Source organism: Myotis myotis, unplaced genomic scaffold (assembly GCF_014108235.1).
Source record: "Myotis myotis isolate mMyoMyo1 unplaced genomic scaffold, mMyoMyo1.p scaffold_m19_p_2, whole genome shotgun sequence".
NCBI classification, from domain to species: Eukaryota; Metazoa; Chordata; class Mammalia; order Chiroptera; family Vespertilionidae; genus Myotis; species Myotis myotis.
Window position 1 is genome coordinate 163,385,367 of NW_023416324.1, and position 18,815 is coordinate 163,404,181.

The 18,815-nt window shown below is 45.6% G+C and overlaps 1 protein-coding gene across 1 annotated transcript in view; it reads right to left on the reverse strand.

The window, feature by feature from the left end:
* Positions 1 to 15,655, reverse strand: part of UBXN7 (UBX domain protein 7) — an 87,457-nt gene extending 71,802 nt beyond the window's left edge. Inside the window, exon 1 of the mRNA XM_036352032.1 lies at positions 15,526 to 15,655. Within this exon, the coding sequence (XP_036207925.1) occupies positions 15,526 to 15,598 (73 nt within the window). The 5' untranslated portion in view covers positions 15,599 to 15,655. The remainder of the gene's footprint in view (positions 1 to 15,525) is intronic.
* Positions 15,656 to 18,815: the final 3,160 nt, after the last annotated feature.

Consider the following 18,815-nt stretch of genomic DNA (forward strand, 5'->3'; position numbering starts at 1 on the left):
CTCTCTCTCTTCTCCCTTCCTCTTGCTCTAACAATCAATAAAAAAACATATCCTTGAGTGAGGATTTAAAAAAAAAAATTCGCCGTAGCTGGTTTGGCTCAGTGGATAGAGCGTCGGCCTGCGGACTGAAGGGTCCCAGGTTCGATTCCGGTCAAGGGCATGTACCTTGGTTGCGGCATGTCCCCAGTGGGGGGTGTGCAGGAGGCGGCTGATCGATGTTTCTCTCTCATTGATGTTTCTAGCTCTCTGTCCCTCTCCCTTCCTCTCTGTGAAAAATCAATAAAATATATTTAAAAAAAAAATTCAACCAATAATGCATAAATAAGTGGAACAACAATTATTAAAAAAAAGAGTTAATATACGAAAGCAGAAAACTTAAAAGTGTATTAAGTATTTCAAAATTTTCAAGGTTCATAGGTCTATTGAACTATAGATTAAAATAGGATTTGTGAGATTCGGCGGGCAGATAGTGTCAATACTAGAGGCCCAGGTTCCCATCCTATCTATAGTACACCATTTATTTTATTAAATAAAGGCAAATTATCTGTGCCATAATCAGTCATTCTTAGTGTATCACTTGTTGCATCACTTAGTGCAGTGGTTCTCAACCTTCTGGCCCTTTAAATACAGTTCCTCATGTTGTGACCCCAACCATAAAATTATTTTCGTTGCTACTTCATAACTGTAATTTTGCTGTTATGAATCGTAATGTAAATATCTGATATGCAGGATGGTCTTAGGCGACCCCTGTGAAAGGGTCATTCCACCACCAAAGGGGTCGCGACCCACAGGTTGAGAACCGCTGACTTAGCGTATCATTTTAGAAACAGAAGATAACTGAAAGATAATTAAAAGTACCAGCAGTTCTTAAGGTCCAGAAGTAGTAGAGACATGTAGTAATGTGAAAGACCACTTTTGGTGTTTCATGAATTGGGGGTGAGGGACATTACTGGCATTTAGTGGAGAGAAGCTAAGGGTGATGTAGTAGGTTCAAAAATGTCCATCTTCCCCCAAAGACTCCACATGCCTTCATTATAGACTTCTGGCCGCCAAAACTGTGAAAATAAATGTGTTAAGCCAGGGGTGGGCAAACTTTTTGACTCGAGGGCCACAATGGGTTCTTAAACTGGACCGGAGGGCCGGAAGAAAAGCATGGATGGAGTGTTTGTGTGAACTAATATAAATTCAAAGTAAACATCATTACATAAAAGGGTACGGTCTTTTTTTTTTTTAGTTTTATTCATTTCAGATGGGCCGGATCCGGCCCGCGGGCCGTAGTTTGCCCATGGCTGTGTTAAGCCATGCAGTTTGTGGTAATTTGTTACAGCTGCCACAGGAAACTAATACAAGTGCTAAATCTTCTGCAATGGATGGAATAGTCCTATGCAACAAACAGTTGCCCTAGCCCCGTGGTCTGCAAACAGCGGCTCGCAAGCCACATGTGGCTCTTTGGCCCCTTGAGTGTGGCTCTTCCACAAAATACCACGTGCGGGCGTGCACGTACAGTGCAATTGAAACTCCGTGGCCCATGCACAGAAGTCGGTATTTTGTGGAAGAGCCGGTATTTTGTGGAAGAGCCACATTCAAGGGGCCAAAGAGCCGCATGTGGCTCGCGAGCCGCGGTTTGCCGGCCACGGACATAGGGGAAAGGAACAGTGATAGTTACAAGTTTTACATATATGTTAAGTGTTAATAGCAATTTTTGATGGGTCAGCTGAAAAAAATTGAACTATCTTATTATATTCAGAATAAAAAATATTTTTTAAAGGAGGGACTAAGTTTGCAGATTTAAATTATCTGGAAACTTGATTAAATAGGCTTCTTTTGAGGTTCCAATATTATAGGTAGCAGCAGAATAGCTTAATCTAATCCAGTGTTCTTAGTTTGTTCAGACTGCTATAATAAAAATACTATAGCCTGGCCGGTATGGCTCAGTAGTTAGGCATCAAGTCATAAACTAGGAGGTCACGGTTTGATTCCTGGTCGGGGCACATGCCCAGGTTGCAGGCTTGATCCCCAGTAGGGGGCGTGCAGGGGGCAGCTGATGAATGATTCTCTCTCACTGATGTTTCTTTCACTCTCTCCCTCTCCCTTCCTCTCTGAAATCAATAAAAAAACGTATTTTTTTTTATTTTAGACCACTTTATTTTGATTATGTGTGCATTTATATAATATCTGGATAAATTATTGGATATCTGGTGACAGGAATTTTGCCATAGTGAAATTTTTTGGATCCCAGCATATTTTCTGGCACCTGGCATATAGAAATCCTTTGTTTTATGTTTGTTGAATTGATTGAGTTGAGTGGACTCAATTTCAGTTAAGAAGGGGCTTTCAATGTTTATAGTAAAGGGGCACACTGGTAAAAAAAATACTAGACTGGGTGGTTTAAACAAAAAACATTTCTTTTTCACAGTTCTGGAAGCTGGGCAGTCCAAGATAAAGGCTCCAGCAGATTTGGTGTGTGGTACAGGCCCACATCCTCCTTCATAGACAGCTATCTTCTCACTGTGTCCTCACACTGGCAGGAACAAAAAAACTCTCTGGGTTTTCTTTTCTAAGGACACTCATCCCATTCATGAGGGTTCTATCCTCATGACCTAATCACCTCCCAAAAGCCTCCGCCACCTAATACCATCACATTAGGTGTTAAGATTTCAAAATATGAATTTGGGGGGAGGAGGGACACAATCCATAACCCATGGCAGGAATTCCACTTTACTGTTTCTCAACACATGTACCCTTTTTATTTATCCCTTATCTTTTTTCCTTCCATCTCTTTTAAGTTTGCTAATGGCACCAAAATAACATTATTTAACTCAGCTTGTGGCACACAATTTATCAGTGGCTATTTCCTCCCTGCTGTCTCTCAGTTCACACTCTCTCTCCATTAATGATGATACAGGAAATAGCCCCAAACCTATAATGCAGTCCCTGTCTCTACCACAGCTGGAAGAATCAAGACTTAGTAGTACCTTATGTCTAGTCTCTACTTTACTTTCAGTGCCCAAAGAACAGTCTCTTCACTACTATCAAGGAACCAAGGTACAGCAATCAGAGTTGAAAAGGAAGGAAAAAACGAAAGGAAGGAAGGAAATTCCTCTACAGACCCCCTCTTGACCCAGAGGGATAGACCACAGAAATGATAGAGACACAAAGAGGTTACTTTTTGTGTGTCCCTACATTTCCCCCAGAATTGATAGCACAGTAAGCTAGACTTCCCATCAAGGAAATGGGAGTGGGTGATAGTTGTAAGAAATAAGGTGAACATTTAACTTCCTCATCAGTCTCCCATCTTGGAGTTATTAACCAAAACATTAAAAAAAAAATAACCTTATATGAAGAAAACTAAATTTATTAAGTACAAGAGGAATGAGATATTAAGTTAAGGGGAATGAAATAATTAAACAAAGCAAATTTTGGGTCAACAAAAGGAGTCTATAGAGAGGGAAAGTGGTAACATGGAGGAAAATGGATGGGCCTGGGAGTAAAGAAAGCAGAGTTCTAGTCCCTGTTCCACCATTACCTACACCAGTGCAGAACAGCTACCCATCACTAGCCCATGAAAAAATAAAAATAGAAATTCCAGTGTAAGAATTTAAAAACTTTTACAGCAACGGAGTAATTTTATGTCTGTTGAATCTAATAATTAAAAAGTTGGGGCTTGAGCCCTAGTTGGTTTGACTCAGTGGATAGAGCATCAGCCTGTGGACTGAAGGGTCCCAGGTTTGATTTTAATCAAGGGCACATACCTCGGTTGCAGGCTCCTCCCCGGGGTGCGTGCAGGAGGCAACCGATCAATGTGTTTCACATGAATGTTTCTCTCGTGTCTTTCCCTCTCTCTTCCACTCTCTGAAAATCAATGGAAAAATATCAAATATCCTCAGGTGAGGATTAAAATAAATAAATAGTTGGGTCTTGAAAGATTTATGGATGGCAAATTATCAGATGAAAAAATGACCCATATTATTAATCACTAGGGAAATGCAAATTAAAACCACAATGCCGCCCTGGCCGGTGTGGCTCAGTTGGTTGAGAAACGTTGTCCCATGCACCAAAAGGTCACCGGTTGCTTCCCCCATGAGGGAACTCCCAGTTGCAGGCTCGATCCACAGTGGGGGGCATGCAGGAGGCAGCCAATTAATGTTCCTTTCTTACATCAATGTTTCTCTCTCCCTCTCTTTTCCTCTCCCAGTAAAATCAATAAAAAAACATTTTAAGAAAAACCAAAAACACACAGCTCAATGTCACACCATTAGGCACCTATTAAAACAGCTACAAAAAATTAAAAGTACCAAATGGGCAACTGGAACTCTCATACATTGCTGATGGGAATGTAAAATGGTAATTATGACTTTGGAGAACTGTTTGGCAATTTCTTAGTTATGTACCTATTTGGCAATTTCTTAGTTATGTATGATCCAATAAGCCCATTCCTCTGTATTTATCCAAAGGGAAATAAAACTTATATTCAAACACTTATACACTAATGTTTTTAGCAGCTTTATAACCCCCAAACTGGAAACAACACAATTAGTCAATCATTTAATGAAAGGATAAAACAAATGGTAGTATATCCATACAATGGTATTTTACTCATCAATAAAAAGGAACTATTCGTACCACAACAACATGAATGAATTTCAAATGTAGTATGCTAAGTGAAAGAAGCCAGACTCAAAAGGTTAAATATTGTGTTTACATTTATGTCACATTCTGGAAAAGAAAAACAATAGACAAAAAGATTAGGCTACAGGTGGGGTGTGGGGTTAACTACAAAGGGGCAGGAGAAATTTTTTGAGAATGATACTAGAACTATTGTATATCTTACAGTTACATGATTGTATGTGCTTATCAAAACTCATAACTATACACTAAAAAGGGTAGATTTTATTGTATGCAAACTTTTTCTTAATTTTAAAATAGTGGGCTTATATGTTGCCTATCTTTTTTTTAAGTACAAATAATATATTTTATTTCATCCCTGAAAACAAAAAAACAAAACAAAAATGTCCACATCTAATAAGAAATACGTCGCTTATCTTTATTTCATGTTCAAGCAATTATTTTTTTAGTATTTTTTACAAAAGTTTTGGTCCATGAAGATTGAAAATTTTTTTTAAGTCCTTTTCTACAAATAAATTTGAGAAGCACTGACGTAAGTCAGTTCTTTTATGGGTCTTTAATGTCTCATTTGATTAACTCAGAAATGGGTTGAAATGGTTTCTAAGAAAATCATCCAGCTCGAACCAAAAAAAATACGGAATATACTTATATTCTACTAGTGGCCCAGTGCACAAATTCGTGCACATTGGAAAGAAATTAATTAGAAGAAATATTTCAATATCACTATTCGCCCTTTCTCTATAATAGAAGTGTCAACCAAAGTCACGATTGACAAGACAGAACACACACTTGAGACTGGTGCCAGCTAGGGCTTTATATGTATTGTGCATGCACGAGTCAACTTAGCCTTTTATACAGAATAAACTTGCTTAATTAGACCTGCTTTCTGATGCTGCTAAACTTTTTCCAGCCCAGTGAAGCACCCCAACTTCTTTCAGGTAACTGTCAGCAACACAGAAGTAAATATAAATACGAAGCAGATTATTATTGTAGATCACTCAGGGAGAACAAAGGGTGAAATATTTAACTGTAGCAGTTTTTGACTATATTCTGCGCAGTGAGAAAACCTGAAGTCATTTTCAAGGTCCATCATTTCTTATTTCTTTTCAGTCAGGTCAAATTTCTAAGCTTTCTAAATCTCCGTTTTCCAGCTAATGAAATGAAAATAGGATTCCACTGAGTCTCCTATCTACCTACTCCAGGACTTCTGTGAGGAAAAAATGAGATGAGGCACAGAAAACACTTCACAGACATTTGGTTATGGTGTAAAATGCTTCCACCTGGCTATAAAGCAAGTGTTCCTGTGCTGAAGAAACTCCAAGGAGGCTAGTCGCTAGGGAGAGGAAGCCAGGCGTTGCTGAGTGATATCATTACCTGGACAGACACTGGGCCTATTAGACTTTTATATATACAGACTAGTGACCCAGTGCACTGATTCATGCACATTGAAAGGGAACTAATTAGAAGGTGAGATGGGCCAGACACACCCTGGAGCCAACCTCCCGCAGTCTCTCCCTGGCATCTGCAGAGTGAGCGGGGGTCCCTCTGGCAGGTGGTGTCCCTTGGCCTGGCCTGCGGGGATTGGGCTGATACCGGTTCTCCAACATCCCCTAAGGAGTCCCAGAAAGCAAGAGGGCACTCTGCAAAGTTGCTGTCATATAGGATGTGAAATGCAAACGCAAGTGTGCAGTAAACCAGATTCGGGGCCAACAGTCCCCAGCAACAACATAACCCACGGCCAAAGGTAGAACTGTGCAGCCCCGCAAAGAATCAGGCTCCCTCCTCTCTGGTTTCAGGGTGCATCACCCGAGAACCACCACTGCCAAGTCACTGCAATTCAGCAGCTTCTGCGTTGAGCGTCTGCCCGCTGGTGGTCAGTGCACATCATAGCAACTGGTCAGATGGTCGGACACTTAGCATATTAGCCTTTTATATATATACTAGAGGCCCAGTGCACAAAAATTTGTGCACTCAGGGGGGAAGCGAGGTCCCTCAGTCCGGCCTGTGCCCTCTCGCAGTCTGGGACCCCTCAGGGGATGACCACCTGCTGGCTTAGGCCTGCTCCCCGGGGGATTGGGCCTAAGATGGCAATCAGACATCCCTCTGGCAGCCCGGCAGCCCTCGGGGGATGTCAACTTGCCAGCAGGGAGCAGGCCTAAACTGCAGTCGGACATCCTTAGCGCTGCTGAGGAGGCAGGAGAGGCTCCCACCACCACCGCTGTACTGGCAGCCATCAGCCTGGCTTGTGGCTGAGCAGAGCTCCTCCCATGTGAAAGCGACCTGACCACCAGAGGGCAGCTCCTGCATTGAGTGTCTGCCCCCTGGTGGTCAGTGTGTGTCATAGTGACCAGTCATTCCCAATCTTTCTGCTGTTAGGATCAGTTTGCATATTACCCTTTTACTATATAGGATAGAGGCCTGGTGCACGGATGGGGGCCGGCTGGTTTGCCCTGAAGGGTGTCCCGGATTGGTAGGGGTCCTGCTTGGGTGCCTGGCCAGCCTGGATGAGGGGATGATGGCTGTTTGCAGCTGGTCACACCCCCTTCAGGGTGGGGGTCCCCACTGGGGTGCCTGGCCAGTCTGGGTGAGGGGCTGAGGGCCGTTTTCCGAATGGCGGGTGACTGAAGCTCCCAACCTTTCCTTTTCTTCTTTTCTTTTTTTATTCTGGGATTTATTTACCTTCTACGGCTGTCACTGGAGCTGAGAGCCGGCTTTAGCTCTGAGGCTCGGCTCCAGCTCTGAGACCTCGGCTGCTGAAAGCAGGTATCTGGGTTTGTTTGGGTTCTATAATTGTAACACTGCTGCGGTCCTGCTGGCTCCAGCTCTGACAGCTGAAAGCAGGTTTCTGGGCATTGTTTAACTTCTATAATTGCAACATAGTTGCTTAGAGTGCAAGCTCAGAGGCCGGCAGCGGCAGGCGGGGAACCTTGGCTTCCTCTATCACTGGAGCAAGCAAGCCTCCTGTTCACTTCAGCTGCCTGGCTGCCGGCTGCCATCTTGGTTGGCAGTTAATTTGCATATCTCGCTGATTAGCCAATGGGAAGGGAAGTGAAGTTACGGTTAATTAGCATGTTTCTCTATTATTAGATAGGATATATAGACTAGAAGCCCCATGCACAAAAATTTGTGCACTGGTGGGGGGGGGGCCCTCAGCCCAACCTGTGCCCTCTTACAGTCTGGGACCCCTCGGGAGATAACCACCTGCTGGCTTAGGGCCGCTCACCTGGTGGCAGATGGCACACCCAATCCCGCGGTGTCTTCCCCGTCTCCCCCAGTCACAGATGGCAGGCCCGGATCCCGCGCTGGGGCGGGCGGTGGCTCGGGATCGCGCTGAGGTCCCTGTGGATATTCAGGCTCTGAAAGCGTACTTTGCTTTCTTGGTTTTGTTTTTACTTCTTGAAATTGAAATGTGTTAAAAAAAATTCTTTTTTTCCTGCACCTTTTCGGGTCCCAGGGACCCCCGCCACGCACCAGCTGTCCTTTCCCAGCTCGGTGCTCCTCAGAGCTTTTCACGGAGGGGCAACCTTTTAGGTTGCGGGGTGCGTTGAGAGAAGCCCGGCTTTCTGAAAGCGAGTGTTTGATTTGGGGATTTGTGGTCTGGCTGAGGAGCCCCCAGGGTCCACTCAGAACAGTGGGGGCAGCCACAGTGAGTGACCAAAGAAACCAGAGAAAAATTAGGAGACAATAAACGGTTTGAATTCTAATTCCACACGTTGCAGGAACCTAGGTATGCCCTGGATTTTCCAGGGAGAGAGTGAGCGAGTGAGTGTCCACTGTCCCTCACACAGCCGGCCACTTGGAGTATGACTTTCGCCAGCAAGGGCGCCTGGGCCTCGTTCCCGCCTTTGCAGATGCATGTGTGTGTGTGTGGAGGGGAGAGAGGCAATTAGGACCAGGAGGCGGGTACGTGCTCTGGGGGTCACGAGGTCAGCGAGGCCTAGGTGCACCGGACACGCAGGGGCCACCGCCTAGCTGTTGGGGCCAGCAGGGAGCCGCGGGGGCCCCCCCGGGTAGCTGGGAGCCAGGGCTGCTCCACAGCACTCTGCTTTCCCCACCCCAGGAGGCGCTGTTTGTCAAACTTGGCCGCCTTGGCAGGAGGCACCTGCCTGCATGTTCTCACCGGGAGAATTGTTCCCTTTGCAGTCCTTGGATCTGGGCTCAGGAACCTTAGCCTCACAGAATGTTGGGGGGGGGGGGGGGGTGCAAAGAAAAGGGGTCTGGGACCCATCAGTGTCTGTGTTTTACCTGTGAATCCCGCCAGGCCTCCCACGTTCCAGGGCAGGAGAGAGGAGGCCGCTGGTGCTCCCCATGCATTTGGGGCGCGGTGCTCAGTTACTTGCCTTTCAGTGCGAGCAGGACTCGGCCTGGCTTGGGTTCAGTCACCACATGTCTCCGGAGAGCCCCTTGGCCACCGTCTCGGCGCAGAGAGCAAAGGTGCCTTCCCTGGGCCTGACAAACCCACCCAAACGTGGCCTCCCCACATTTATGCGAAACTTCACAGGTTCGGGTGGCCCTTGCTTGCCTGGCCCACGGGCAACGTGACCCCGCGATGCAAGGCAAAGCCCAACAGCACTTGGGGCGCGCGTCACTGACCCGGGGCGGGCAGGGTTTGCCAGTGTGTGGCTGTTCTACCCTCTCCTGCAATTCACTGCACTTTCCAGGTGCCTCCTCCTGGGATTTCCCTCTTCTCAGGCTCTCCTGGCCCCTACAGCCTCCTTCCCTCCAGGGCCCAAGGTCAGTCCAGCTAAGGGTTTGGGGTTCTTCCTCTGGCCTCCGCCTGAGCTTGGCGCTGGCACCGACCCCAGGCGGGAGCCAGGCTGGAGGCGGGTAGCCGGGCAGTATGAGCGTGACCCCCGGGCGCAGAGGACGTGGGGGCAGGTCACGCCTGCAGTTCTGCACTGGCCAGGAGAGCGCAAACCGCCGGCCTTAGGCACCGGTTCCGAGCACTCTGAGTGGCCTGGCGCATGGCCTGGGCCTGAAGCCACCAGCCCTTGGAGGGCCCCGTGCCTGTCTGCACCCACGCACCCCCGGCCTGGATTTCTCTTCACCAGAAATGCACTTTATTACACTTTGGAAGGCTGGAAGGATGCTAGCAGACTCCTCGGGCTCTGCTGCGAGCAGGAAGGGGCACCCAGGAGTGGGCCCCCTGTCTCTGGTGGGCAGGCACGGGGGAGGTGGAGGGGGTGGACACCGCTTGCCTTCGCACCAGCCCCCGCCTGCCCCCAGGTCCCACACGGGAGTGGGCCCTGTGTCTCCGGTGGGCGGGCGAGGGCTCAGGTAAGGCGCTCAGCGATTGCTTTGCCTGAGCCCCAGCCCCCAGGCCGCACATGGGGGCCTGGATGGCGGCTTGCGCTGTCCTGCCCTGCCTGAAGTATGCAAATTAGCCGCCATCTTTGTTGGCGGTTAACCGCCATCTTAGTTGGCAGTTAATTTGCATATTTTGCTGATTAGCCCATGGGAAGCGTAGCGTAGGTACGGTTAATTACCCTTTTGTCTTTTATTAGATAGGATGATTTCTGGTTTCCTAAAGTGCCTATATATTTGAGGTATTTCCATACTCCTGATGTTGAAAGTACCATCACACTATCCTGGTTTTTCTCCATCTTTGGTTTATCTTTGCAGCCTGTGTCAGATGGTAGTGTTCCTTCAGCTTTGCATTTTGGAGCCTAATATTTTCTCACACTACACTCTCCCCTGACAAGCTGCCATCGACTTTTAGTTTCAATTGCCATCAATATGACTGACTCCTCAATCACTACTCCTTCCAGACCCAAATACTCATTTGCTTATTAAACAGCTCCAATTTGAAGTCCCACAGGCAGCAACTAACCTAACAGTGAACTAATCATCTTCTCCCTACCCAAACTTCTACTATCCCACACCTTCATAAATGGCAGCATTATGTACCTAGATGTCCAAAACAGAATCCTAAACTTCATTCTGACTCCTCTGCCTCTTCCCATATCTTTCAGAGTCTACTTTCCCGCCACTAATTTATTTCAGGACACCAGTTTGTCTTTCCTGCACTAATGCAGCAGTCTTCTGATCTCTATGCCTGCCTCTTCTCCACTATGGCAAGTAGCTCTTTCTAAAACATCCAAATCTGATTAAGTCACTCCCCTAATTAAAACTTCATGGATTAGCCATAACCAGTTTGGCTCAGTGGATAGAGCATCAGCTTGCGGACCGAAGAGTCCAGATTCGATTTCGGTCAGGGGCATGTACCTCGGTTGCAGGCTCCATGCCCAGTCCTGGTCAGGGTATATGCAGGAGGCAACCAATCAATGTCTCTCTCTCACATCCATGTTTCTTTTCTCTCTGTCTATTACCCTCCCTTCCACTCTCTCTAAAAATCAATGGAAAAATATCCTTAGGTTAGGATTACCAAAAAGAAAATTTTTTTTTAAAAAAATGGAACATTTAATCTCATTTAAAAAAACAACAACAACTTCATGGATTATAAACTAGTAAATGAAGGTCAGATATCAGATTTATAAAATAAGGATTCCAGTCCCTAGGGGTGGGGGAGAGGATATTACATTTGGTATATACTACATAAAGTAAATCCCCACATATATTATTTCTTAGTTTTTATAAAAATGTTGCTATATAAAGAAAAAAAATAAAAACTTCATTGATTCCCACTACACTCAGAATAAATGGAAGATTTCTTAACATGGGTTAAAGCCCCTCCTAATCTGGCATCCAATTAATCTATTCAGCTCCATTTATTGCATCTCCCACTAGCTATGCTCTACTCATTTGGAATTATCAATTCCCTAAACCTATTGTCTCTGCTTTCTTGTTTCTGTATATATGCCTGCCCTATCTCCTCCAGGCTTTTGCACATGTCCCTCCTGCTAGGAATATCTCTCCTCTAGGCTTTATTTTATTTTTATTTATTAATTTGAGAGAGATTTGTTGTTCTACTTATTCATGTATTCATTGATTGATTCCTGTATGTGCCCTGACCGGGGATCGAACCCCCAACCTTGGTGTATCAGGACAACACTCTGACCAACTGAGCTACCTGGCCCAGCGCTCTCCTCTAGGTTTTAGCTAAGAAGTTATTTCTTCTGAGAAGCCTTTCTTGACCTCCCGCTTTTGTGAACCTTACCATTTCCCCGCTGTGTTACAATACTGATGTATGTGTCTGTATTTCCGTTAATCTTTAAGCTTTTTGAGGACAAACATTCTGTCCTGCTCATGGCATTATCTGCTGGATCTGAACAATGCCTGGCACACTGCAGTCGATCACTAAATACAATTTATTAGTAAGATTCTATTCACAACTCAACAAAAAAAAAGTTCCTCACAAAATTTCTGTTCAAACGTCATTATCACCTTTTGAAATAGTTCTTAAAATCCCAAAGAGTTTTCTTTTGACATCTAGAACACTTGCAACCACCTTTCCTGAAAGAGAACACATTTTAATACCCAATAGAAATGTATTGTAGAAAAGACTACGAATGGAAATTGGCCACAAAGCCAAATACCACACACACCAGCTCCTAATTTCCTTAACAAATATTCATTCAACAACTTTAGAGAAACATTAAACTAAGGTCTCTTTTACAACTGAGGTTCTATACTTTCATTAAGTGCATAAATGTCTACTATGCACAAAGCTTTAGCATTCTATAGTAACAAACTCGTCTTCTCAGAGTATTTCCTCTTCCCTCACATATTGTCTACCTTCTGATTACCTATTAATTTTTACCTATTCTATAGTGTCTGTGTATCCCTTATCTCAAGAATTAATCTGATTGCCCTGGCGAGTGTGGCTTAGTTGGTTGGAGCATCACCCCGTACACCAAAAGGTCTTGGGTTGAATTCCTGGTCAGGGCTCACACCCAAATTGCCAGTTTGATCCTTGGTCGGGGTGCATATGGGAGGCAACCAATCTCACATCAATGTTTCTCTCTCTCTCTCTCTCTCTCCCCCTCTCCCTTCCTCTCTCTCTAAAGTCATATATATATGTCATATATACACACACACACAAGAAATTCGTGCAAGGGCTTGGCCCTTGCAGCCCCTTCATCTGGAAGGTCGTTCGGCTGTCCAGTCTAATTAGTATATTATGCTTTTATTATTAAAGATACATAGCCTCAGGTGAGGGGGAGGGGAAAATTATTTTGATTACACCTGTGTATTTTGTATATGTATGGCTGGATGCCAGCCCAAGTTGGTATCAATGGGTAATGCCACAGTTGAAAAAATTTTTTAAAACAGTACTTTTGGTGTTACCTTCAGACCCAGCAGCACATTTTTTCCTCGTATTTTGGGAACTGATATGACTTTTTTTATTTTATTTTTTAAATATATTTGATTGATTTTTTACAGAGAAGAAGGGAAAAGGACAGAGAGTTAGAAACATTGATGAGAGAGAAACATAGATCAGCTGCCTCCTGCACACTCCCTACTGGGGATATGCCCGCAACCAAGGTACATGCCCTTGACTGGAATCGAACCTGGGACCATTCAGTCTGCAAGCAGACGCTCTATCCATTGAGCCAAACCGGTTAGGGCTTGTGATATCTTTTTAATAATTTTTTAAATCATAGTCATTACTTCATACTCACATATCATACAGAGCGGTATGTTCTATTTAGTGAGAAATAAGACTTAAAACTCTTTCAACTTTCTATTCTATTTCTAAATGCTACAGAAAAGGTCAGACTCACTTTTTTTAAATGTATTGCTTTTACCAGAATGCTGAGCCTCCAGATAAGTAAAATCTTTTTGAAATCAGAGCATAAGCTCTTAAGGTCAGTTTAATTCATCCAGCAATGAATAAATATCAAATATTCTTTTACCATAAATACTACAATTTAAAAATATATGTGGTCAGAACCCCAAATTTTATTAAGATACATGAAAAAGACTAATGGAGTCAACCATGTTTCTAATAGTTCATCACTATTTGTAAAAAATAAAAAAGTTTAAAAATCCTCAAAACTTAATAGAAATTCATAATACATTAAGAACAATCTAAGGTATTTTCCCTTTTGCCTTCTGTACCATAGTCTACTGAAGGTCTCCAACTTGATTCAGAAATAGAAAAGCTTGTGACCAAAAAAAATAAAGAAAGAAAGAAAAGCAAAAAGAAAAGCTTGTGACCAAGAAATAAGTCATGTAGATAGCAGACAGAAACAGAATTAAAGCAATTAAGTGAGTCACTGCATCTCACCACACTCTAGGCTTTGTCTATATCTAACAAAAATGTTGCATTAGAAGAAATAATGTGAGGTTAAAACAATCTGAGTTCCTTAAGGGGTGGTAGGATGGCATAAAAACTGAAATTAAACAGGTAGCATAATAAACCGTCTCTAAAAAACCTGAATAAAAGATTAATAATCTGCAATATCTGATTCACTACAAAGGTTTTTCTATATATAAACACAATCAACAATTTGTATTAACTTATATACTCAATAATTTTCTCAATAACAATGATCTGCTTAACCATTGGGAAATCCATTACATCTTTAATCACAAAAGTTTTTAAATATTAAGAAAAGTTATCCCACTCTTCATCCCAGTTTAATTACAAATTTTACTTTGCCAACTCTGGCGTGATGTTTCCTACCCACAGGCTAATGCACCAAACACCTAGCTACTATTGCAGAGCAACAAAATAAAACCAGCTTTAATTGTAAAACAGCAACTTGCATGCAACCTGCAGGACTTAAAACAACGTAAAATCTTATTTAACCAGGCCCTGCACCTCTCAAACACTCCGTACATTAACAGCGGAGCCGTTCTCTGCCTCTAAGAAATGACCAGATCTCCTAAGTGAAGAAGAACGAATATTCTGACCTCCTTCCAAAACGACCAACTCGAACGGCAAAATTACACTCGCCGCACGAGGAACGCTTCCCTCAAATCACTCCACGGAGAACTTCATCATGTGCTCCGCCCTCTAATAACTCATGCAAAAAAAAGTTCAGCACCATCAGAGACACAAGCCCTCGAGAATGCACAGAATGGCCGAGGGCCTTTCCTCCGGGCGGCGAGGGGCTCGGCGTGTGCCCTTCGCCAGGGCCCAGAGGAAAAGGGAAGCCGAGGCTGTGGGGGATGGATGACTGACATCCAGAAACTGATTTTCCCTCGAAGAAGTTTCTGCCGCCATCCCTATTTTATCAGCAGGAGGCCCCGGCGCCATGGTCTCAGCCTCGGTTTCATTATGGGGAGGTGGGAAACGCCACCCCGGATTCCTCCGGGCCTTCCCTATTAAGTTGGGGGGGTCCCCCTCATTCTTCTCTGAAAACCTCAGTCTTGAAGGCACTCCTCAGCCCCCCTCCCTCTCGGGCGGCCTATCCCGCGGGATCGGGGAAGGCGCCGCCGACACCACCGGCGTCGCCGTTAAGACGGGAGGCCCCAAACACTCCAGGGCCACAAGCGATGGTTCCGAGGGGCCCCGAGAAGGGCAGGGCAGGCCAGGGACAGGGGGAGAATGACCTGGCCGAGTCAGGAAGGCAAGAGGTAAGGGGATGCACTGCACCCCATGGATGCACGGCAGAGAGAGGAGGATGAAGAAGGAGGAGGGCGGTGGCCCGGGCGCGGCCCCCCACCTCTACCGCCCCCAGGTCCCTGGGCCGGCGGGGGCGAGTGGGCTCGGCCCCTTCTCCGGGTCTGGGCTGACAGGGGGCTGGGGAGCCTCCCTCCACACTACGAGGAGACCGAGAACCAGGGTGTGGGGTGCGTGGGGGGAGGGGGAGGCCGTCTGCCGCCTGGACCCGGAGACCCAACGCCGTCGTCGCCTCTTCCTCAGGAGAGAGGACGGGAGCGGTGGGGAAAGCCCGAGGGAGGACTGCAGGGAGGTACGGGGAAGCCCGGGGCAGACCTGCCGCCCGCTCCAGACCCCACTCTCCACCTTCCGGTAACCGCGTCTCTTACCGGTGATGGCGGTGAACTGCTGAATTAACCCCTTCAGCGCCGAGGACGCCGCGGAGCCCCCGTGGGCAGCCATCTTACCGCCGCCGCCGCTGCCGCGGAACAACAACACAGACACACACGGGCCGCCCTCCCCCACTTCGCCGTCCGGTCTGCGCAGGCTCAGAGGCCGCCACCGCGCTCCGCCTCCCGCGCCCCGCCCCTCCCCCCCCCCCCCCGCGCGGTCGGCGCAGGCGCACTCGCAGGCGCGTACGAGAGTGGTCTCTGCTCCGCGGGTTCGCTGTTCCGTTGCTGCCTGCGGCCGCGATCTCCTCTGCAGCCTCTGGTGCCTTGCTCTCCAAGCTCCCAGGCCGTTCTCCTAGAGTAGACGCAGTATTGGTTTCTGGTTTCCGAAGGAATGTTCGGGCTTGGCAGGTAGTAGGCTTTTCGCGTTTCAGTTTCACAAGCCTTATTGGCAGACCCAACTGCCCAAGACATTCTTTTTCTTCTTTTGCAGCTCCTTAGCCTTCTGCTAAGTCTCCTGTAGCTCCCATCAAAATACAAATTCTACAGCATCGCACCGAAGCGACTTTCGCCGTGCTTCTCACCCTCTAAACTAATTGCATAGCTAACCTAGTGCGGGGACCCATCCAACAGAAGTAAAATACCAGAACCCTTCGCGCCAATAAAGCACTGGGTGCGGAGTCTGACACATGGTAGATTCTAATGAACTATTGTCCAGTCCACTTTCCTTCAGTAAATTTGTCAATATGTCCCCCCTCCAGGTTTCACTTAGTTTCCTCACCTACAAAGCGAAGAGGTGTCATTTTTGTAAAAAAATAAAAATAAAAATGTGTGTATGTATATGCAGAAGAGGAAAAAAAATGTATAGAAAGGGTACTGGCAAGGTGTCCTCAAAACGATAATGGTTTCGCCTAGAGAGGAAGGCAATAGACGGGTGGTGAAAGGGGATTTTGTGGGGGTTCTTATCTTATTTATTTATGTTTACTTTGTTAATCCTCACCCGAGGATATTTTTCCATTGATTTTTAGAGAGTGGGAGGGAGAGGAAAAGACACAGAGAGAGAAACACACATGTATGAGAAAACACATCCATTGGTTGCCTTCCACAGGGGATGGGGATTGAGCCTGCAACCAAGGTAAGTGCCCTTGTCCGAAATTGAGCCCAGGACCCTTCAGTCCACAGGCCAACACCCTATCCACTGAGCCAAACTGGCTAGGGCTATCTTTTTTTTTTTTTTTTTTTTATATATTTTATTGATTTTTCACAGAGAGGAAGAGAGAGGGATAGAGAGTTAGAAACATCGATGAGAGAGAAACATCGATCAGCTGCCTCTTGCACACCTCCTACTGGGGATGTGCCCGCAACCAAGGTACATGTCCTTGGCCGGAATCGAACCTGGGACCTTTCAATCCGCAGGCCGACGCTCTATCCACTGAGCCAAACCGGTCAGGGCATCTTTTATTTTTAAACAAAGACAATATTAGTACTTTAGTTACATAATTTTAAATATTTTAAAAATCCTTACCTAGGATATGTCTTTATTGATTTTTTAAATATTTTTTCTTGATTTCAGAGAGGAAGGAAAAGAGAGAGAAACATCAATGATGACAGAGAATCGTTGGTTGGTTGCCTCCTGCTGCCCCCTACTGGGGATCCAGCCAGCAATCCAGACATGTGCCCTGACAAGGATTAGAACCATGACCTCCTGGTTCATAGGTCAACACTCAACCACTGAGCCACACTGGCCAGCTTTATTGATTTTTTTAGAGGGAGAGGAAGAGAGAGAAAACATTGATGTGTGAGAGAAAAATGCACATCCCAACTGGGGATCGAACCCACAATCTTTTGGTGTATGGGACAATGCTTCAACCAACTGAGCCACCTGGCCAGACCTTAATATATATTTTTTTTAAAAGTTATAGGGGTACACTCAAATCTGATGATCTCCCACCTTGAGAATAAAGTGAAAGAGACTCAGTTCTAGCTTCCCACCTCCCAACCCCACCTATATATTTGGCATTTACCTGTGAAATGGTCCATGAAAAGATGGGATGCGTCATTTGGAGAATTGACCCATCCTAAGAGTCTGTAAATGTGTTATTGGGGTGAACAAAGAGATAGCAAAGTCAAGGTAACTATGAGGTTATATCATTTCAGGAAGATACGACTGGTGTATAAGAAAGCAGATTCCTGCCCTAGCGGTTTGGCTCAGTCGATAGGCAGGGGTCCACAAACTTTTTAAACAGGGGGCCAGTTCACTGTCCCTCAGACCGTTGGAGGGCCGGACTATAGTGTAAAAAAAAACTATGAACAAATTCCTATGCACACTGCACATATCTTATTTTAAAGTAAAAAAACAGGAACAAATACAATATTTGTATTTGCATGTGGCCCGCGGACCGTAGTTTGAGGACCCCTGCGATAGAGTGTTGGCCTGTGGACTGAAGGGTCCTCGGTTCAATTCTGGTCAAGGGCACGTACCCGAGTTGTGGGCTTGGTCTCCGGTGGGGGCGTGCAGGAGGCAGCTGATCAATGATTCTCTCTCCTCATTGATGTTTCTGTCTCTTCCTCTCTGAAAACAATAAAAATTCAAAAAATAAAGCAGATTCCTAATCAAGAACATTGCCAGTGCAAAGATTGATTCTGGCACCACCTTTCAGGTTGCTGCAGTTCCCTATGTGGGTTTAGGAATCCCAGGGACTAATCACAGGGACCAGTCATGGATTTGGGGAGCTGTTTGGTTAACATTGACACATAGGTGCAAAAAGGGGGAAACCAGAGCAAGAAACAATGTGATCTCTGACTTCCTAAGGCCTTAATCTGAAAGGCTGTGTCAATATAACCAAACATGCAAAATCAGGCTCCAAATAAATGGTATAATCCCATTGACTACAATAACTAGACGTAATTATCACTGCACCTCCATTAAATGGAGAGGCTAATAATGAGATCTGTATGTTTATTTCCAAGGTCTTAAAATTCAAAAATACAGATATTTTTATTTATTTTTACCCAGGAATTTAAATATTTTATAATTATTTATTGTTGAAAGTATTACATATGTTCCCGTTTTCCCCCATTGACCCCCTCCAGCCTGCCCCCCCTCGCCCCTGCCCCAGGCCTTCACCACCCTATTGTCTGTGCCCATGGGTTATGCATATACATACAAGGCATGCATAGGAGGTCTTCGGTTGTTTACTTACCCCCCCGTCCCCCTCCCTCCCCGCCCCCCGCCCCCCGCCTTCCCTCAGAGATTCTGCACACTGTTCCATGCTTCCATGCCTCTGGAT